Source organism: Tamandua tetradactyla, chromosome 16, assembly GCF_023851605.1.
Source record: "Tamandua tetradactyla isolate mTamTet1 chromosome 16, mTamTet1.pri, whole genome shotgun sequence".
Taxonomy (NCBI): domain Eukaryota; kingdom Metazoa; phylum Chordata; class Mammalia; order Pilosa; family Myrmecophagidae; genus Tamandua; species Tamandua tetradactyla.
This window is the reverse complement of record NC_135342.1, coordinates 70,178,377-70,200,760: the sequence shown is the minus strand read 5'-3', so window position 1 is coordinate 70,200,760 and position 22,384 is coordinate 70,178,377. Positions and strand designations below refer to the sequence as shown.

Genomic DNA, 22,384 nt, shown 5'->3' with positions numbered 1-22,384 from the left:
CCTAGGCTGAACGCCTACCTTTGCCCGTAATGTTTTAACATTTTTTATAGGGAAATATAACATGTACACAAAAACGCGGTAAATTTCAAAGTACATTTTAACAAGTGGTTATAGAACAAATTTCCGTACCTGGTTTGGGTTACAAATCCACAATTTCGGATACTTCCTTCCAGCTGCTTTAAGACACTGGAGACTAAAAAGAAATATCAATATAATGATTCAGTAGTCATACTCATTTCTTGCATCCTCACTTCTCTGTTACAACTCCTCCTTCTTCTTTGATCCTTCTGCCAATCTTTAGGGGTATTTGGACAATGACCATTCTAACTTTTTCATGTTGAAAAGGGGTGTTGACATTATGGGGTAAAGGGATGCAACTGGCTGATGCTCTTAAACTGGTAACGCTGGGTTTCAGGGCTTATCTGGTCTAGGAACCATTTGGAGGTTGTAGGTTTCTGGAAATTAATTTTAGTGCATGTAATTTTTGCAGAATTTCAGATAGATACCTAGGTGTTCTTTAGGGTTAGCAGGAATGGTTTTGGTTGGCGTTTGGCAAACTGTGGTAATTAGCAAACATCTTGCTGAAGCTTGCATAAGAGTAACCTCCAGGACAGCCTCTCAACTCTATTTGAACTCTCTTAGTCACTGAGAACTTATTTTGTTACATTTCTTTTCTCCCCTTTGGCAGATAAGCATTGTCAATCCCATGGTGCCAGGGCCAGGCTCACCCCTGGGAGTCATGTGCCAGATTGTGAGGGAGACTTACTGGGGGCAGGTAATGATTTTCCTTGACTTAGAGAGAGAGAGGCCACATCTGAGCAACAAAAGAGGCTCTCTGGAAGTAACTCTTAGGTATAATTATAGGTAGGCTTAGCTTCTTCATTACAGAAATAAGTTTATGAGGGCAAGCTTCAAGATCAAGGGCTTGACCTGTTAACTTCGGAGGCCCTAATGTTTGAGAGGGTATCAGAGAATTTCCCAGGTGGGAAAATTTAATGGTTTTATATTTTTTCTCTAGTCCCCCAAGGGACTTTGTCAATACTTTTTCATTATCAGCCCATCATACTCTGGAATTTTTATCTGGGTATTATATTAAGCTATACAGAATTGTAAGACCTCGTTCCCAATTCTAGGCTCCATGTGTTTAGGTTGTTTAACTGAACTGGCCAAACAGGTTAAGTTAGATTGTGTGCTACAGAAAATTAAGATTTTGGACAAAATAAACCTCTCTTTGTTTGGTCTCATACAGTAGGTGAAGTTCTAAAATACAGACAATGTCATCCTTCATCCTGTGTGCTGATTTACCTTAGTTCCAACCAGGTTGGCTTTGTTCTTATCTCTGATTGAAGGCTGATCTCTTTTTCGGCTTCTTTAACATACCATTTATTAACTTTGTGATCTCAGCCAAAATATCTTCTTTCTCTTAAATCTCAGTTTCACTTGTGAAATGAAAAAAAAAAACACACACTTCACTGGGTTGTTTGAATTAATGAGCTAATATATATCTAACATTTGACTAGATAAAATTTTCAATAAATACTTATTCATCAAAAGCCTCTTCATCTGCTGGAACTTTGTTGAAATTGCTTATCCTTGATAACTTCGCTTCCAGCAATTTACAGTTATTTTCACAATTTTGGGATTTTTTTTTCATTTAAAAAATTATAGTAAGAATAAATTTGAAAACAAACAAAAAAATAAAATAAAATTTTAAAATTATGGTGTCATATATATATATAACCAAAATTGCCATTTTTAACTGTACAATTCAGTGACATTAATTACTTTGACAATGTCGTACCACTTTATCACTTTCCACTACTAAAAATTTTCATCACCCAAAACAGAAACTCTGTACCCATTAAACAATAACTCCCCCTTACCCCTTATCCCTGCCCTTGATAACCTCTAATCTATTTTCTATCTCCATGAATTGGCTTACTCTAAATATTTAATATAAGTGGGATCACACATTATTTGTCCTCTTGTGCTTGGCTTATTTCACTTAGCATAATGTTTTCAGGGGTCATCCATGTGGTAGCATGTAGCAGCACTTCATTCCTTTCTTCTATGGCTGAACAATATTCTGTTGTTTTTATTTATGCATTCATCAGTTGATGAAAACTTGGTTTGCTTCCACCTTATGGCTATTGTGACTAATGCTCCTAAGAACACTAGTGTACAAGTATATGTTTGAGTCCCTGCTTACAACTCTTTGGGATATATGTACCTAAATGTGAAATTACCAGGTAATATGGTAATTCTGCTTTCTATAGCGGATGTACCATTTTACATCCTCACCTACAATCAGAACTGTAGAGTTCCAATTTTCTCTACTTTCTCTCCAACACTTGCTTCTTTGCTTTCATTTTCACAGTATCTATGATGGGAGGTATTTTGGTTTGTTGATGCTGCTGGAAATGCAATATACCAGAAACGGGTTAGCTTTTAAAAAGGGAATATAGTAAGTTACAAATTTACAGTTCTAAAGTCATAAAAAATGTCCAAACTAAGGCATCCAGGGAACGATTCCTTGACCTAAGAAAAGCCAGTCTGGGAAAGTGCATAGCTGGCTTCTACTGGTGCTTTGGCTTCTCATCTCAAATAGCTCCCTGTGTGTGTGTGTGTGTGTGTGTGTGTGTGTGTGTGTGTGTGTGTGTGTCTGTGTGTGTGTGTGTGTTGTGTTTACTTTCTGTATCTTCAAAGGTGTCAGCTCTGATGCCATTTCCAAAATGGTTCCCTCTTAAAGGACTCCAGTAAGTGAAATACCTCGAATGGAAACCATGTCATCAAAAGGTTCCACCCACAATTGGGTGGGTCACATCTCCATGGAAACAACTTAATAAAAAAGTCCCCACTCAACAATACCAAATCAGGATTAAAGAACATGGCTTTTCTGGGGTACACAACAATTTCAAACCTGCACAGGAGGTAATAAAAAAAAGTGTAAGATCCAGTTTTGCCATACGGAATTAGAACCTCTTTTAAAATTTTTATTTTTTTTAACACTAGATGTCACTATGTAGAGAGACTACATATACATAGCCTCCCACTCAGAGCTGACCCTTAAATGGAATCTTTCTGCTGTCAGCTTTAAATAGATAACTTTCCTGCCTCTCTTCATTACGGTTTCAGAAATATTGGGGTCCAGTCCTAGCTGGAGCAACCCTTACACATGTTATAATCGTAGCTTTACCAGATCTGTTTTCAGTGTACATTTCTAGTCCAGAAGGACGTATGCAGTTCCCTTACCCCCTGATGGGTGGCGCTGCAGAGAATGGCAGAGCCAGGCACACCCCACCCGAGCAGGGGGAGTGTAGCCCTTCGGGGCAGGGTGGCTAAGCCGCACGCAACGTCAGGGGCGGAGACTACTCTCGCCCCGCCCCCGCCATCTGCGGCGCCTTGTGATTGGAGAAAGGAATCATCACTTGGCAGCGCGGTTGGGCTAAGAGGAAGCAGAGGGCCCCGGCCGAAGGTGACGCTGAGGTGGCGAAGGTGCGGAGTGCAGAGTGGGCCCTGAGTGAGTCCGAGTCCCTGCAGCTCGTCGGGTGCTGTCCTCTCACGTCTTCGCGGTGAATGGCGGCGAGATGGAGCTTGAGCGGAGCGGCGGCAGCGGGGGCTCGGCCGGGCTCCTGCAGCAGATCCTCAGCCTGAAGCTGGTGCCGCGTGTGGGCAACGGGACCCTGTGCCCTAACTCCACTTCTCTCTGCTCCTTCCCAGGTACCGGCCCCGCCCCGCGCCTGCGCACTGCGCGCTCGCCATCGGGCTGGGGGTCTGGTGCGGGGTGGGGTCGCCCTCTCCGCCGGGCTCAGCAGCCGGGTGGGGACCCTTTTCCTCCTGGAAGGAGCTTCCCGCTCCCTCGGCCGAGAGCTTCTCCATCCCGGGTCACTTCATGACCGGCCTCCCGCGCCGGGCCACTTCTGGAGCCCGCGCTGGGGGCGGGGTCGGAGGGAGCGGCCGCAGGTGGACGGGGTAAATACCGGGATGCCGGAGGTGGGTCCTGCGCTGTGGAGATTCCGGACGTCCTAGACTCGAACCTGAACCCGCAAAGCCCGGGAGGCGTTGGTGCCCACAGGTTTGGGGCGCGTGGGGTCCGCCGGCCTGGTAGGAGGGAGCTCCTCTTGGGGGTCTCCGCGGCAGCCTCTAGGCTTTCGCGGCGCTGACGCGGAGTTGTGTGGGGCAGGCCTAGGGGCAACCGGAGCGCGCACTGCCTTTGTCGCCAGTGTGCTGCCCGGGACGGTGTCTGCTGATCGCTGGCACCTCTGTCCACATCCTCCCAGTCCACCAACTTCCCTTTCTAGGAATTACTTTCTGAGACTCATTCCTGTGTCTCCCACTCAGACGTCGAAGATCTTTGACACAGCTGCTATTTAACCCTTCTTACTTCCCCTAGAGCACCTGCTGGGCCTGATAATAAGAGTTTTACAAAATTCTAATACAAAACAGGAAACGCTCAGTGCTTAGAAAGTCAAGATTATGCACCTTCACCTGGAAAGATTATTACAGGCTGGGGACGGGAGGCGAGGTTATTTGCGTTGGACCTTTAAAAATGGCTGAGAAAAAGTGGCGATTGAAGGATGATGTTGTGGCTCTCCAGGGAAGTCGACTGATAGCTTGACTTAAGCAGTGAAAGAACTCGGCCTTGAGACGGTGAACAGGAAGGAGGATTGGATTACTGACTGCAGTCGTAAACAAGGTCCCTGTGATTTCTCATCCACTGGGCAGCGACTGCCAGGCGCCGTGAGGCGACACCGGCACTGCTGTGTACTACCTGCCTAGCAGTTTTCCCGGACAGGTGTGTAAAATAGGTGATGTGGGAATAACCATATTGGGTCAGATGCAGAAGTTAATTGATAAATGCCTAAAATGAAAATCTAACAGCTCAAGTTTCAATAGGTGCTAGGCTCACATTTGACAGTTTTGACAAAAGTAGATGGCATTCTGGAGACATTGTAGAAATGGAATGTTCACGTAGTCTGTAGGCACTAATGGACCAGATTAGCGTGTTTCCTTATCCCCGCCCCCGCCCCCATTTTTCATTTTGAAAACCTTTAAACCTAATGTAAGTTTGTAGGAATACTGTAATACCGATGTATCCTTAGATTTTTGCTATTAATGTTTTGATACTTTTGCTTTCTCTCTTTCTAAGTATAATGTGTATATATACACAGGCACCCACATTTTTACTTTTTGCAGGACCATTGAAAGTAAATTGCAGAAGTTATGACAGTTATGGCACTCCACAAACAAGGACATTTTCTCTCATAATTACAATACCGTATCTAACCCAAGACATTTGACATTGATGGAATAATATTATCTAATTACAGACTTATTTAGATTTCTCTAAGTGTCTGAATAATGTCTTTTATACCTTTTTCAAAAAAAATTTCAAAATCTAATCAAGGATTACCCTTCATAGTTGTCATATATCTCTAGTCTCATTTAACCTAGAACAGTTCACCTTTGTTTCGATTTGCGGAGATTGACATTTTTGATGAGTCCTGGTCAATTGTTTTGTATCATGTCCCACAAGGTAGGTTTGCCTGATTGTTTCTTCATGATTAGATTCAGATGAAATGCTCCTGGTCAGAATACTCTGTAGGTGATGTTGTCCTTTTCCCAGTGCATCACATCAGGAGGCGTTTAATGTCAGTTCTTTATTGATAAGGCTGTTTCATCATCTAGTGAAGGGGTTATCTCTCAAATCTCTCCACTGTAAGAGTAATTTTTTCCTTTTGTAATCAATAGGTAATTTGCAGGGTGATACTTTGAAACTGTTTCATCTAGCCTAGCTTTTAGTTGCCTTCTCTTCTTTCTTTAAGACAAAACTGAGATAAATGGGTTTGGGAAGAGCATTTTAACATTACCTTACAGTAGAGGATCTGCAGTAGTAGAAATTGCTTTGCTTCCAGAAATGGTCCTGAAAACATTAAACTGCAATATGTACTTGAGTTTTAGGGGTGCATCTTTGGAAATATATATAATCATGAAAGATCATTCATTTAGCAGAGTACGTTTCAAGTGCAGGCTGGGATGGGGCTATAAGCAGGGATGAGGCATAATCCGTGACCTTAGCTGATCATGCCTGACCTCTCTGCCAGGTCTCATTGTTGGCTCAAGTCATGAGTCAGATAGGTACCTGAGGCACCAAAGCCTACTTAAAGTGAATTCCATTCATTATCCTGAATCTGGCATAATTCCTATTTTGGCCCTACAGAAAAGGTTACTTGTACTTAGTGCTAGCTCAGTATGGAAAAATCTTGCTCCGAAGTATTCTGTGGCTTATCACTACCAGGAAGCTTTGAATTGATTTTTTTTTTTTAATCTGCCCCTGCAATTTAGCCATTTTGATTTCTGCCTAACCCTCCTTCCAAGTTATGAAAAAATCTCTTTTGTTGTTGTGGTCATTTTTTAACAAACCTGAATACCAGGAAAGGTTTTTTTTTTTTTTTCTCTTTTCTATCAGGAAGGACATTCATTTTTTGAAGACAAGAATTTTAATAAAAACAATGTAAAGGAACAGATCCCAGTTGGACCAGTCATTTTATTCATTCACTCAACAAATATTGACTCAGTGTCTCCTGTGTGGTGGTTGTGTTCTAGACACTAAAGTGTTTTGTTTGCTGTAGTGAACAAAACAAAGCCCCTTTCTGCCTGGAGCTTTCGTACTAATGGGGACAGAAACGAAATAAACATGTAAACTAGAAAAGCATGGAATGGAACAGCTGGTGCTGCATGTAAGGCAGGGTAAGAGGATAGTGGGTGGTAGGGTGTGTGTGTCAGGAGTGGAATGCTATTTTCCGTAAGGTGCTCAGGCATCCCTTTTATGATGATGGAATTGAAGCAGAAATCTGAAGGAAGTGAGGAATGATACCACTGCAGGTGAAGAAGCAGCATGTTTAGAGGCCTTGGGCAGGAGCTTGCTTGAGAAACAGCAACGAAGCTAGTGTGGCTGGATGGAAACTGGGCAAAAGGGCAAGGAGGAGGTCAGATCAATAAGATCAGAGCCTAGAGAGCCTTATGGGAAGGTTTTGAGCAGAGGAGAGGTGGTCTGACTTTTTTTTTTTTAAGTGTCCAATTCACTGGTTTTTAATATTTTCACAGAGTTGTGCAGCTGTCAATGCAATCAATTTTAGAATATTTTCATCACTCCAGGAGGAAACCGCATATCCATTAGCACTCGCTTACCTTTTTAAAAGGCTTGCTCTGGCTTTGTGAGGAAAATAGATGGGAGGCCAAATCAGGACCGAGAAGATCTGCCCAGGCCAGGACAGGAAACTACTGGGGTGAGGCAGACCAGAGGGGCCCACTTGGAAAGGCTGAGAGGGCATTCTGGCAGTAGTGTCGGCAGAAAGGTAGCAGCCTCCAGGTGCTTGTCCCAATGAGCAGGTCGTCATTTTCAGGGCGGAGAGAGGGAACAGATGAACCTACTGGCAGACGGGTGGAGTTTGGTAAGAGAGGAGTCTTACAGAGGACAGTGTGACAAGGTTCAGGCCGGTGGGCCACTAGCATCAGGGCAGTCCAGCATCGAGTTGCAGGGCCAGCTGGGACTCTAGTCCCCTGGAGGACTGATGTGTAGTTAGAACCCCAGTCTCAGAGAACTGGCCATGTTCAAACAGATGCTTTCCTAGAGCATAAGGTTAAAAGTGGAGCCAGCTGAAAGAATGGCTGAGCGCTGAGGCTCATCCTACCTGCTTGGCTTAGGCTCCTTCCATTCCTGTTGATTGGGGTCAGGTTGGTCTTGCAGCCTTGCTTGGGAATTAGGTGACCCACCTGTGAAAGTTAGAGGGCCGGGGAGCTGGCCATTACAAACTTTTTGTTAATACAGAATTCACCTAAAGGATTCTAAGTGGCTTTTCTCATAAATTGAAATGTCTGTCTGAAAAGTATTTTCCTGAAGTTATAATCTCCTTGAAGGCAAGGTCCTTTTTTTTTTGAACAGATGTACCTGGCATATGGAATATACTCAATAAATATTTGATTGATGAATGAATGAATGAACTTTCAGTGCTTGTACTAGTTTTCTTATTGCTGCTAACAAATTATCACAAACTTAGTATATTAAAACCACACTGATTTGCCATCTTCAAGTTCTAGAGATCAGAAGTGGGTCTTAATAGGCTAAAACCAAGAAATGGGTAAGGCTAAGTTCTTTTGGAGACTTGAGGGAAGGATTTGTTTCCTCGCCATTTCCACCTTCTAGAGCCACCTCCTTTCCTTGGCTCCTTGTCCTTTCTTCCATCTGCAAAGCCAGCAACTTAGCGTTTTCCAATCTCTCTCTGACTCTGACTCACTTGCCCAACCCCCCCACCCCCCTAAGGACCCTGGGATTACATTGGGCCCACCTGGATAATCCAGGCCACTCTCACACCTAAAAATCCTTAATCACACCTGCAAAGTCCTTTTTGTCATGTCAGATAACATAGTTACAGATTAGGGTATATAGACATCTTGTGTGGGGTGGGGGGGATGAGCATTATTCTGCCCACTGCAGCACTTAATCTAGTTTCCCTTTTATACTCTTTTATTAAAGATTAATGTACAGTGGATACTTCTACATAGGGAAGTGATGTGCCAAAGTAAACAAAGCTGAAGATAATGCACTTGGTTTCAAGCAGTGAACAAGAAAATATTGTAGACAAAGATTTTTGATTTTTGATAGTGTGTTGAGCCAGGGAAATGAAAAGTACTATAGGATGATCGATAATTAGCTATTAAATAAATGGCAAAATTCAAATCAAGTTGCAGTAGATTAAAGGGAAATCACTTAGTTTTTAAAAAGTGTTTTATAAATTGGGATTTGGCTTTGCCATGAGAGTTCTGTAATAATTCCATCAATCTGAAGAGTTTTTATAATTTACTCATCTAATAAAGCCTTTTTTTTTTCTAGTTGAAGTGATTTAAGGAATACTATATAAAATATGTAGGCACTGAAGTAGCTAGTGAATGTAGCTGAGGGTTGTAGGAGGGTACAATGTGCACTCCTTCTCAGAAACTCAGAACAGCTGGCCTGTTCTTCCAGATCCTGTTTGTAAATAGGCCTCTAAGCTTTTAGGAAAATTGTGTTGTGGGTTGATAGCCTAGTAGGCACAGCTATCATTGGACAGGTACCAGGCTAGGGGAATTGGGAGTAGATCAGTGTTGGGGTAGCACACCTGAGTGGACCCCATTTTTTGTGGAAGTTATGAACTTAGGGCATCTCCATTAGCTGTAGGTCTTGCCTCCCACGGTCACTATTACGATGACTTTGTGACAGCAGGCCCCAGGGTTGACCCCAGGTCAGTAGTGGCAGAAAGCAACCTGGATAGCAACTTCTGGAGGTGGGCCTGCATCCCTGGAGCAGTGGCATTACTGGCATCCTTATAGAACCCTCTGCAGACTGGGTGTTATGGTGGTCAGAGTCCCAGAATGATTTGGGGAGTAGCCACTGAGGACTGCAGGGTGGAAATTGGTATTTCTGCTTGGGAAGAAAAATACACAGTGCTACATGGGGAAGAACTGGTGGTGGTGGGTGGTATATAAGGGGCTGTTGGGCTAGGGGATCCTCAGAGCTTGGGTGAGTATACATTTATTGGGGAGGAGCTGTGCCAAGAAGAGAGGATAAGTTTCCTGGACAGTGCAAAGTAAGAATTGCTCCTGACCGGATGGAAAGGCACAGCAGCTCCAGAAGAGGTAGGGGCTCTACCTGAATTGGGATTGTGGATTCTATCCTAAATTTCTGCTAGGCAGTATTGACTGGAAATAAAGGTGGTGACTTTTTTTCTTTGTTAGGGAAAGGCAGTAGTTGGTTTGTGTGTGTGTGTGTGTGTGTATGTACACACACCTATATGTTAGTTTTTATGTATATATCTGTAGATTTAATTTTTTAAGCTTGAGACATTGCCATTTAATCACTTTATACTCCATATTGTATTATTATACCTGCTGTCACGGAATTTGCCAAATACCATAAGACAAAATAGACCAGTTTTAACAGTATTATAAAATTATTCAGAATATATATCTTATTCAGCAGGGAAAAAACTCACAAATGGTTTGAAACCTTTTGTAGTTTCTGATATATTTTTTTTTTTACCAGAATCAAAAGTTATCAAAACACCTTCAGACATTTGTTAGTTTTTAAACATTGCGCCTTAGGTAGGGGTACCCCTGATCCTTTTATTAAGGCCCGTTCATCCCAAACAAGACTCAGCCACATTAATTTAGGTATATTCAGAACATGGTGTTAATTGGGGCCTTTTTTTTTTTTTTCTTTTTTTGCATGGGCAGGCACCACGAATCAAACCTGGGTCTCCAGCATGGCAGGCAAGAATTCTGCCACTGAGCCACCATTGCCTGCCCCAACTGGAGCTTTTTCTGATTAAAAAACACTCAAAGAGTTTGAGTGTTCATGAGTGACAGTGCCTCCCCTAGTTTCTACTATTCCTCAAAACCCTCTAACCAGGATAAGAAGCCCATGTAAACGGAATAAAAACATTTGTATAAAACTGTTCTTTTAACTGAGCTGGGAAAAACACACACGCACATAGCAGTAGGTTCACAACACAGATGATGCTTCAGGAGAAGGCCCCTGACCCTGCCCCATCCTGCTCTCTACTCTTCCCAGGCATGCTGATGCTCCTAACAAGTCTCCTTAATGGTTCATCCTGATCAGATCAATCCTCCTGAAACAATTCTTTTTAAATCAAAAGCTTTGTTTTTAACGAAGTGAAAAGCGTGGGGATGCACGTGTGGTTCAGTGGTAGAATGCTCGCCTTCCATGCGGGAGACCTGGGTTCGATTCCTGGACCATATATCCCCTCCCCCCTCAAAAAAAACCCAGAAGAGTGACTTTTCATCCCCTCTTACCCCAGCAATTGAGCCTACTTCCCAGAAATAACTTTTATAGCATAATATCAATCAAGAGGCAACCTAGAGGCCAAGAGCCTATGTTGTGGAGTTAGCCGGTCTGGGCTGAATCTGACTGCCCTGCACGCTCGCCTTGGGAGCTCGTGCAGGTTTTCCTAACCTCCTTCACCTTTCATTTCCTCATTAGTGAGCCAGGGAGAGTAACAGTATGACCTCATAGCATTGTTTTGAGGTATCAGTGAGTTAATATTTATAAAGCACTTAGAACAGCACCTATGCATGTAAGAAATATTTATTAAATGAATAAGCATGTCCAGGCTTTTCTGAGAACAAAAGCATTTACATATACACATTTGCTTCTTTTGGTTGTTTATTTTGTAGTTACAAAAATAGGATCTTATTGTACTTATAATTCTGCAGTTTGCCTTTTTCACTTCACAGTGTGGCTTGGTCATCTTACCCCTCCGTATATGTAAGTCTATCATATTCACTTGTGATTATACAATGTTCCGTTAGGTGAATGTACCAAAACGTGTTTCTTAAGTCCTATGTTGATAGACATGCAGTTGATTTCCAGTTTTTGCTATTACAGAAAATATTGCTGGAAATCTCTTGTTACCTCTGTCCTTGGTTATATGTGTGTTCCTGATAGGGTGTATTCCTGGAAGTAAAGCCACTGCTGCCAAGGATATGTACATTTGACCATTTTTGTTTTTAACTTTTTTTATTATGAAAAATAACATACAAAAAAACAATAAATTTCCAAGTACATTTTAACAAGAAGTTATAGAACAGATTTTAAGGTTGGGTATGGGTTACAGTTCCATACTTTTTCATTTTTTCTTCTAGCTGCTCCAACACACTGGAGACCAACAGAAATATCAATATATTGATTCAGCAGTCGTATTCATTTGTTAAACCCTAACTTCTTTATTTTATACTCTTCCTTATTTTTTTGTGAAAAATAACATATATAAAACAATGAATTTCAAAGTACATTGCAATAATTAGTTGTAGAACAGATTTCAGAGTTTGGTACGAGTTACAATTCTACAATTTTAGATTTTTATTTCTAACTGTTTTAAGGTACTGGAGACTAAAATATCAGTATACTGATTTAGCACTCATACTCATTTGTTAAGCCCCACCTTCTCTGTTATAACTGCACCATCACCTTTGATCTTTCACCCACTCTTTAGGAGTATTTGTGCTATGGCCTTTCTAACTTTTCATGTTGGAAGGGGCTGTCAGTAATATGGGGTAGGGAGATGGAACTAGTTGATGTTCTGGAGAGGCTGGGCCCTCTGCATTTCAGGACTTATCTGGTCCAGGGACCCATCTGGAGGTTGTAGGTTTCTGGAAATTTACCCTAGTGCATACAACCTTTGTAGAATCTTATATAATGCCTTAGGTGTTCTTTAGGGTTGGCAGAAATGGTTTTGGCTGGGGTTTGGCAAGTTATGATAGTAGCGGTGACATTTGACTGTTTTTGATACGCACTTCCAAATTACCCTCCAAATGGTTTTCTAATTTGTATTCCTATTGGCAATATAGGCTGGAGCCTGTGAAGTAAGTCCTGACAACCCTTTAATGCTCAAAAACTTTAATGGTGATGATGGTGATGGTAGCATAATATTGTGAATGTAATTAATACTAATGAATTTTGTATTTGAATGTGGATGAAGGGGGCTATTTTAGATTATATATATATATATATATATATATATATATTACTAGATAGAAATTTTTAAACAATAACAACATAGGCCTGTAACACAGTGGCCCCTAATATAAACTATAGACTATAGTTAGTAGTATAAATATAATAATATTTCATTAATTGATAAAGGTACCATACTCATGTAAAGTGTTAATAGGGAAAACTGTGTGAAAGGGAGCTTATAAGGGAACTCTATTTTCTGTAAACCTTTAGCTTCTCTGATTAAAAAAACAAAAACACAAACTTTAATAGTGTTCCTGGGCTTTCACATTAAATGTCAGTCTGGCTTTCAAAGTTCATTATATGATCCCCCTATCTTTCTAATTTCAACTGCCATTACACTTTTGTAAAACCTTCTGCTTCAGTCCCGCGCCTGGTCTTTAATCAGGGTGATTGTGCCTTCCAGGGGACATGTGGCAATGTGTGGAGACGTTTTTGGGTGTCCCAACTGAGGAGGAAGGTTCCACTGGCTTCTGTCTACTGGGCAGAGGCCAGGGCTGCCGCTCCACATCCTACAATGCACAGGCCCAGCCCCCGCAACAAAGGATTGTTCAGCCTCAGATCCCAGTGCCACTGTTGAAAAACCATGAGTTTATCTTATTACAGACCTCTAAAATTGCCTGTTACTTAACTGCCTCTAGCCAAAGATGGAAAACAGGTTTTATCTAATATGCCATCTCCATTCTATCCATAATGGGTACCTGGAGAGCTAGCTATCTTGAGGAGTGTAAACCCTTGCTGGATTCATTGGGGAAAATGAATTTGTCTGCCATTTACCAAATTGCAAAGTCCCTTGAGGTCAGGACTGCATCTGCTTCTCTTTTGGGTTTTCTAGGTGCCTCGGGCATGTTTTTTTATGCATAGTTGATGATGGGATATTTTAGCATTGACTGAGAGATGGTCATCTTCAGAATGATTGCAGGTTCTCCTAGGAACAGGATTTCCCTGTCTGCTCTGTCACTTACTTGCCATTTGCCTTTTAGCCAAATATGCATATTTTCTGGCCTTTTCTTCATGTCTTGATATTCTCATAGAAGGTATTCTTGATATTTATTGCATTCCTTTAAAATGCTTGTGGAATGAATGCAGTTGTATAACTTTTCCATTTTAAAAGACCAAATAATCAAGAAGTCAGCAAAGCTCCACATGCATGGATGGTGTAGTGAAGCACCTCAGCCGGTGCTTTTTATGGGGCAGAAATTATCTTGGGTCAGTTTTCAAATCGAGGCAAACCCTCTTTCCGTTTTGGAAGTAGAGGTAGCTTTTCAGGTTGGTCAACTTTTTCTGTGAAGCCCAGTTAGTAAATAGGTAAGGCCTTGCAGGCAATGTGGTATCTGTTAAAACTATTCAGCAGTGCGGTTGTAGCTCAGCAGTGCATAAATAAATGGTTGTGGGCTGTGTTCCAATAAAACTTTATGCACAAAAATAGACGGCAGCCTGCTGGCCATGGCACGTTGACCCCTGCTGTAAAGCTGTCAATGCTTGGATGGTTGCATGATAAACCTACATGCAACTAACTGGTTTTGAAAATGAACTACCTGACTACACTGCCCACCCCTTGTAATGGTTGAGCTGGGCAAATCTGTGCCTTCTGACCTTTATTTGTTTTCCCTCATAGAGATGTGGTATGGTGTGTTCCTGTGGGCACTGGTGTCCTCTATCTTCTTTCATGTCCCTGCTGGATTACTGGCCCTCTTCACCCTCAGACATCACAAATATGGTAGGTTCATGTCTGTAAGCATCCTGTTGATGGGCATCGTGGGACCAATTACTGCTGGAATCTTGACAAGTATGTTAGACATTAAAATACCAGTCAAACGTTTAATATGACCAGTCAGTTAATTTCAGGGCCCATTTTACAAACAGGTTTGAGTGGGACAAAGAAGAAAGAGTGCCTTTGAATCGCGGGTCCTTTGTTTGGCTAACCTGTTTTTCACACACACACACACACACACACACACACACACACACACACACACACACACACACACACACACACACACACACACACACACACACACACACACACACACACACACACACGGCACCTCCTTTGTTTGGCTAACCTCTTTGACTTCCTGAGTCATATTCTACCTCCTCAGCTTCAGAGAAGTCCTGTTCAGCCTTGTGACAAACTCTCCTCTCGTGAAAGGTCACTGGCCAAAGAAAATATTTGTCTTTGTGGAAACTCCTGTTCCTGTCTCATCAGCCATAATGGATAACAACGGGAGGGGGCCGTTTTTCTTCTGTCTGCATTAGGGAGTTTCTGTAACTGGCCTTATATGGTGGTTTTAAGTATATTATCCACTGCTGTTCTGTAAAGACTCTCTGCCCTAGTCTCCTCACTGGGTTGCTGGCCCCTACGACCTGTCTCAGTTTCTCATCTGTAAAATCAGAATACTAATACCTACCTCATACCTTGCTGTGATAATTAAGTAAGGTAATGTGTATACAGAGTACTTAGGGTAATATGTAATACAGTAATTTTGCAATAAATGCTGCCCTCACTTCAACCTTTGAGGCTCTATTGAGTAGAGTCTATTCCCTTCCCATTTTGTGCCCCCTCTGGTATTCTTTTTTCTTTCTTTCCTTCATCATCATCATCCAAATCTCACTTTAGGGCGGGCACAGTTCAACTTTATGTTTCCTTCTCCTCATCCCATTTTTAGGGGAGTTCACAGGGGCCCAATGAAGCATGCATGCCTCTCAGATATTAGTAAAACAGAATGCATTCTTTACCACTGGAGGGGGGCATTTTAAAGTCACAGTGTTCAAGGCAACCAAACCTGGTATTAACATTGTTCTTTCTTCTAGTTAAAATATGTCCATTATACCTTCATGACACTTTTATAAAATGTATAGAGATTTGATTGAGACACTGTGTATTCTTTTGTATTATTTAAAATCCTGTTTCATGCTTATGCCTTCTGTCTTGTGTCCACAACTGGATTCTGAGTACTATAGGAATAGGGGGTCACACCTTTTCTTTTCTATATATAAATACCTGAATGAATGAACTCACTGTAGCCAAGGAGAATTTTGTTTGGAGCACTTTTAGTGGGGAGCCTCATCTGGGAACCATGACTCTCTTATTTGGTACTGATAAGTCTTGACTCTCTTGATGCAATACTGAGGCCCTGTAGTGATTCACATGGGTATTAATAGACATATTTTTGTCTGTTTTGTTTTCACAATTTCTAGGAAATTATAGTGATGACTATAATAAAACTATAATAGACACAGAAAGGAATCCCTGAGTATATCTCCCTAATATCCTTAGAATTCATAGCAACTTTATAGGTGTTGAGACCCTTCCTTAAAGTGTCTCTTCTGCCTCCCATTCCTCGACTCCCCCTCCATGTGTTTTTTGAAGGGAACTCTGAGTTTAGTTGATGATGGAGCTGCAATGCCGTTTGGCTTCTCCTAAAACAGTTTTTGTTCAATCTCATGCAGAAGATTCTTTGTTATTTATTGCCAAAAGTTTACTAAGTACTTATTAAATGCTAGGCACTGGGCTAATTAGCATGGGGAATAAAGGGATGTTTTTGAGTTCATAAGTAGGCCATAATCAAGTGGGAATTGCTATCTTCTTGATTTAGTTTATTACTTGTAGAGCATTTTATTCAATATATCTAGGAGACTCTTGGTTTAAAAGAGTCAATTTTAAACACCTAAAAGCATGTATTAGTGATTTGCAAACCATATAAGGAATATTTAAAACCTAGAAGAGTGAGCAGAAAGAACATTGAAAGCAAAATATTTCTATAATATTTAAATACTAATGTAAAAATCTGGACTATTATGCTTACCATAGAATTTTAAGTGTTGTATTTTCCTGTTATGGTAACCAAGATTTTTTTTTTTTAACATCCCTGAATTTTTAAATAGGTGCAGCAATTGCCGGAGTTTATCGAGCAGCAGGAAAGGAAATGATTCCATTCGAAGCCCTCACCTTGGGCACTGGACAGACATTTTGCGTAGTGCTAGTTTCCTTTTTACGGATTTTAGCTACTCTGTAGCATATAGCCTTATACTGTGATATTGAGAAGATTTAATAAGTGAACCTAAGATATTGAATCCTCAAAAAGAAGACTTTTTGGAATGTAGTGTTTTCCTAGTTCTTCATATGGAAGCAACATGAGTGAACAGGTACTTGAAGGACGACATCTCAGCTCTTTCTTCAGTTTAAAGTTCCAGAAATCGAAGATCTTTTTGGACTCTTATTGTCCTCAATCCAAACAATACAAGTTTCTTGGCTTTCCTTAATATAGATATTTAACTTGAGAGGCTTTCCAGGTGCACCTGAGCCAGGCCAACAGAGCTGCTAAGTTGTTGTCCCTTGCTCTGTATTTTTGTCATATTCTGTGAGAAAATGCAGCGGTGCATATTTCAAAGAAACTATGGAAAACATTGGTATGATTTTGAGTATGGCATACTGTAGTAAAATCTTAGTTGATTTAGTCTCAGTTAAGATACAGGTTAACTCTTCTTTAGCTACATTTTCAAGACACTAAGTGCCAGTTGGATTGTGGTTAAGTGTAGCATTGAGAACAAATTTGATGAAATATTATAGCAGGAAAAAATATCTGAAGTGTATCAATTTTTCCTATCACTTTCATTGTATTAACTTTATTTAGTTTAATTGGAAACATACTTGTTTGGCTTGAGTTGATAACTTTAAGCCAGATTAGTTAAGCTGCTCTTTGGACATTTGAGGCACAGATAAGAAGATACTTTAAACATTCTCTTATAGTTAGTGACTTTGGTTTATTGCCTCTTTGGAAGTTGAAGACATGCAGCTTAAACTAGAGTTAGTGGTTAGTGATTTCTCAGTCTTAATGTGGTTACCTACTGGCATCTCTTCTCACTTTTGCAGTATTGGCTGTCAACGCCCAGAAAGTGCCTAAAGTTTAATTTTCAAATATGCCCCAGTCTTCCCTTTACATTTTCCTTCAAGAGAATTTATATCCCTCAAAACGATTAAATGTCAGAGTTTTTAAACCTGATGTTAGCTTTTTGAATTTTTCTTCTATTGCTTAGCCTTCTTTTTCATTAAAAGGCCTGAAAACTGTGACCTCCAAAAGGGAAAGGATTGTTTTTTTATTACGTAAATTGTTTTGTATGGAATACAATCAATGTTGTTGTTATTGTTTCTGTGTTTTCAGAGTAGTTTTTGGTAATTAAATCCAATGTTTTTTTTTTTTGTTTGTTTGTTTTTTTACATGGGCAGACACCGGGAATCGAACCCGGGTCCTTGGGCATGGCAGGCAAGCACTCTTATCTGCTGAGCCACCGTGGCCCGCCCTAAATCCAATGTTTTTAAAGGCAAGCTTTCATTGCTGGAGAACAGGTGCCCATGAACTTGTCTATTCTGATCCATATGAAGCCGTATGTATGCACACTCTGGCTTCTGATTAAAAATAGCATGGAGGATCAACTTACCATGAAAAGTTATAGGAAAAAATTACACAAGGATCACATTACTTTTCTTTTGACCATTAAAATGGCCATTAGACCATTTATCGAAATTATAGCGATGTACATATTCTTAGGTTAGATAGAGAATAAGTAGCGTTGGATTGTAGGCAAACGTCCTGACAAATTCTCTAGCAAGATTACTCTCCAAAGTTCAAATCTTTGTTCAGAGCAAATGTTTAAAGACTCCATTTTTCAGTTCAGGAACTGTCATTTGTAAAAGTACCCCCTTCAGTTTAAGAAATTTGGGGAAATTTAGCCATTATTATGGGAGAGGATTCTGGGCATCTCTACTAAAGAATGCCTCCTGTTAGAGTTCTTGCCTAAAACATGCTTTTGAATATAGCTTCACCAACTATTTAAACTTAGACCTGTAGTTGGTGGACCCCTCTCCCAAAATACTATTGATCCATGACTAAAATATTTGGTTATTTTTCTTTTAGAGTCAAGACACAGAAATTAAAGCATTTTGAAAGGTAACTTTGTTTCCATCTTCTTTCCTGTTTCACATATTTGATTATCTACTTTTTTTAAAACCTTCAAATATAAAATGTATCTTCAAATTACTAAATGTTTCATCCATCACAGTATATGAAGCCTTTTACCCTGTGAATAAATGTTTATAGTATTTATATAGATTGAACTATGTAGCTTTAAATATATTTTCAGGGAGAAACTATTTGAATGATAAAGAATGTCTGTTCCTCCTCATTTTTATTATTTTTTATATTTCCAGTCTCAAATATGCAATTATTTGGGGTTGATTGTTCAGAGGGTAGAATATTGATATTTGTGTTGAACATTTTCTTTTTTATCACAGATAATTTTTGAGAACTTTGACCAACTGACTTTCTTAGAGACATATGCAATCTACCCTCCCTGCTCAGCTTTGCTCCCACTTTATTTTTTTAATGCAGGAGGAAGAAACTAGCCCCCAGCCAAAAAAGCTGGTTTCATGATTTTTTTTTTTTTTTTTTTTACATGGGTAGGCACCAGAAGTGAACCCGGGTCTCCGGCATGGCAGGCAAGAATTCTGCCACTGAGCCACCATCGCACCATTCTTCATGATTTTTTAATATGAGCATTTAGAGTTGAAAGCATTTCTTGAAAACTTAAAGTCCATATACAAAAGCATAAATGATTATTCCAAAAGAAAGATGTCTCTCTCTTTCTCCAACCTGCCTTTCACTATCTGCTATTAACTTATTTTTTGGTAGTAGAAATATTTAAACCAGTGACAAAAAGTCCATGCCTATAATTATCTTTAAATCCTTCCTTGTCTTTTAAGTTTTTTAATTATATATTGGCTTTTGATTTCAATGTCCTTTCTGACTGCTCTGATCTGAATTAAGTTATTACACTGCAGTGCATACCAACCTTCCCTAAGGAAAAATTTCCTGAAATGTGAAGCTCTTGTGCCATTAGCTATCCACATATAAAGGTTTTGTGTACACCATTTCTTGTGTGTGCACTCCATAAGGCTGATTGTGACTAAAATCAGCTTAACTTTTTGTATTAGATTATTTAACTAACTGCTACAGTCAAAATGATCAAATCTTTGTACAATAGAAAATTATTTAAATTTTATTTTTCTACTGATATTTCTAATTCTGGTATAAATGTTTATTAATAAAGAATTATTTCCAATTCTGTGAGCTGGAATTGTATTTCTTTTTCAGATGTCAACGAGTTTAATCTTTTGTGGTAAAGCTGTTAAATTTCAGTTTTTTGGTTTTTTTTAATAATTTAGTTCTGAATGTGCATGTTTAAAATGTCTCTCTTTTATGTTCAACTTCTTACTAATTTATGATAAAAGTATCATCATTCAAAGATGTGATCAAAAAGTAGTTAAATGTGAATTTGATTGTTATTAATCCCACTTTGTGGGCCATATACAGCTATCAAGAAAGTTTTGTATGATTTAATACTGAGATGGTGCAATTTTTCTTAAGTATGTGACAAAGTTATTATTTTTATGTTGTGTCCAGATGAAGAGAGGCTCCAATGTTAGTTAATTTAGTACCTTAGAAATGTCTGGAATTTTTCTCCCTTTCTGCTCTGTCATTTTCAACAAATTGGATTGTCTTCATGCTGACTTACTTCATGGTCATAAGATTACTGCTGCAGTTCCAGACATTACAGGCAGTCACACAATGTCTGTCAGAAGGAGAGAGATTGCCCATCCTTCTCTTTCTCTTTTAAATTAAAAAAAAACAAAAACAAAAACTTTTTTTAAACTATAACATTTTATTGAGACTACATTTTCTTAATTGTGGTGTGAAAACTTCCCAGTACTCTTTACTTAAGATTTCACTGCACACAAGTGACAGAACTGCAGAAATAAATAAACCAATAATACTGGAGACTTTAAAACATAGCTATAAAATTCTGTTAGATTAAATAGATTAAGCAGACAAAATTAGGCAGGTACACTGACAACATCAAGCAACGCAGTAATCTTGAAGGTAAGTGGAATGGAGAGATGATTGATAATTGGTAGATGATAGAAAGGAAGATATATACTTTCACAGAAATTATGAAATATCATTTGATGCAAAGCAGCAAATAATGCTTTTCAAGAAAAATGAGAACATTTACAAATCAGACTGTATATTTTCTATTTGCAACCGTTTCCCTCTCACCCTCTGTTTTCCTCCCTCTCTATTCTCTCTCTCAATTTAAATATGTAAAATGTCTCAAAGTTTAGTTGCTCTCCTGTTACAGGTTTTAGCTGTCTTGTTAATATTTGCCAACTGTTTTGCCACCTTGCTAATGTTTGCCAACTTTATTTACTGGATGCTTGTAACAGTATATTAAAATTTCAAGCTTATGTTCATAATTGATCTAATTCTTTCACCAATTCTCACTGATGTAGTTTGGCTAATATTATATAGATCTTGTAACTATTAAGTGAAATTGAGAAACTATAACTGGCAGAGCTGTAGATAAATGAAAGATAGAGACAGAAAGGTATGAGATCAAAGCCCAACTAGTTCAGTATCCCTCTGTCTGTACTTTGGCTAGATAAATGACTTCACTAAATCTCAGGTCCCAACTCTTATAAAAGAAGAATGATACCTAATTCTTAAGTTTCATAGTTAGTAAATAACAGACATTATGAAAATATTTCACACATTATATATATAGTCTGGAACTCATTTATATATTAAACCCTTTTAATTCTCAGAGTGAATCAAGTTAAAAGCTAAGAAGAGGAGATTTAGGGAGACTTAAAAATTGCTAAACTTTACTCGGTGGGAAGGTTATATTTGGCATGTGAACCTAGGCAAAACAGGCCCAGAAAATCACACCATTGATCTCTGTATTATACTGGCCTGTAGTAAATAATGAATGTTCCCAAACTGCCTTCTTTATGCAGATGTTTTACACATTTTTAAAATTTTCAGAGTTGGTTGCCAGCTGGTTCTCCCAATTTCTCTCAGTGATGGACATGACAAATATAAATAACTGTATTCTATAAGCAGGTTTGCTGAGACTGAAAGGGTCATGTAATTGGTTAGGTCAGTGAAGAGACAAGTCATCTGGTCTCCTTAAAATTTTAAATATTTTCTCAGAAATCTACCTAGGGGCCCCCTATGTACCCTCTGAATGATGATCACTTTATGGTCCCCAATTTTATTAGTTCATTAACCAAATAAATACCTACACATATTCATTGGTAGTACTATTTCTAGTTGTTCTGTTCTTGTGTCAACTTTTGGATTTTCACTTGGTCAAAATCGCCTTTGATTTGTAAATCATTACCTCCATGAAATTACCCTTAGGTAACCAGCTGTCACTGGTTGGTAAGGACTTTTGTCCTTAGAGGTTTTGCTCTTTTTTTTTTTTTGAATGCCTGTTTTCAACTCTTTTGGGAACATAGGAGTGGTATACAGGGTCATATGGTAATTCTATGTTTAACCTATTGAGTAATTGCTAAACTGTTTTCATAGCAGATGTGCCATTTTACATTCCCACTGGCAATGTACTAAGGTTCCGATTTCTCTACATCCTTGCCAACACTTATTTTCCTTTTTTAAAATAATGGTTATGGCCATCCTAGTGGGTATGAAAGTTGCATCTCACTGTAGTTTAAATTTAGATTTTTCTAGTGACTAATGATGTTGAACATCTTTTTGTGTGCTTGTTGGCCATTTGTCTATATTCTTTGGAGAAATGTCTATTCAAGCCCTTTGCCCATTTTCTAATTTGGCTGTCTTTTTGCAGTTGAATTGTAAGAGTTCTTTATATATTCTGCATATAGACTCCTATCAGATATGTGATTTGCAAATATTTCTCCCATTCTGTGGGTTGTATTTCAAGTCTCTAATAGTGTCC

General features: G+C 39.4%; 1 protein-coding gene and 1 long non-coding RNA gene across 11 annotated transcripts in view; one reads left to right on the top strand and one right to left on the bottom strand.

The window, feature by feature from the left end:
• LOC143659770 (uncharacterized) overlaps nucleotides 1-3,729 on the bottom strand; it is a 55,609-nt gene extending 51,880 nt beyond the window's left edge. The window contains exons 1-3 of the long non-coding RNA XR_013163712.1: nucleotides 3,253-3,729; nucleotides 1,306-1,439; nucleotides 130-193 (exon numbers count right to left, since the gene is read on the bottom strand). This is a non-coding gene — a long non-coding RNA (uncharacterized LOC143659770). The remainder of the gene's footprint in view (nucleotides 1-129; nucleotides 194-1,305; nucleotides 1,440-3,252) is intronic.
• TMEM170A (transmembrane protein 170A) lies at nucleotides 3,396-21,355 on the top strand. 10 transcript variants are annotated; one of them, XR_013163709.1, is made up of 5 exons: nucleotides 3,397-3,720; nucleotides 14,190-14,360; nucleotides 16,460-16,720; nucleotides 18,490-18,522; nucleotides 19,036-21,355. XR_013163709.1 is itself a non-coding variant. In XM_077133074.1 (4 exons), exons 3-4 carry the CDS (start codon nucleotides 14,192-14,194, stop codon nucleotides 16,588-16,590), a joined length of 300 nt encoding a protein of 99 aa, XP_076989189.1. In that variant the 5' UTR covers nucleotides 3,962-4,075; nucleotides 4,598-4,795; nucleotides 14,190-14,191; the 3' UTR covers nucleotides 16,591-21,108. The 10 variants fall into 10 exon arrangements, 6 of the variants coding, with proteins under 6 accessions (XP_076989187.1, XP_076989186.1, XP_076989191.1 ...); XR_013163710.1 differs by lacking the exon at nucleotides 18,490-18,522; XR_013163708.1 differs by having other exon boundaries at nucleotides 18,490-21,354.
• The last annotated feature ends 1,029 nt before the right edge of the window (nucleotides 21,356-22,384 follow it).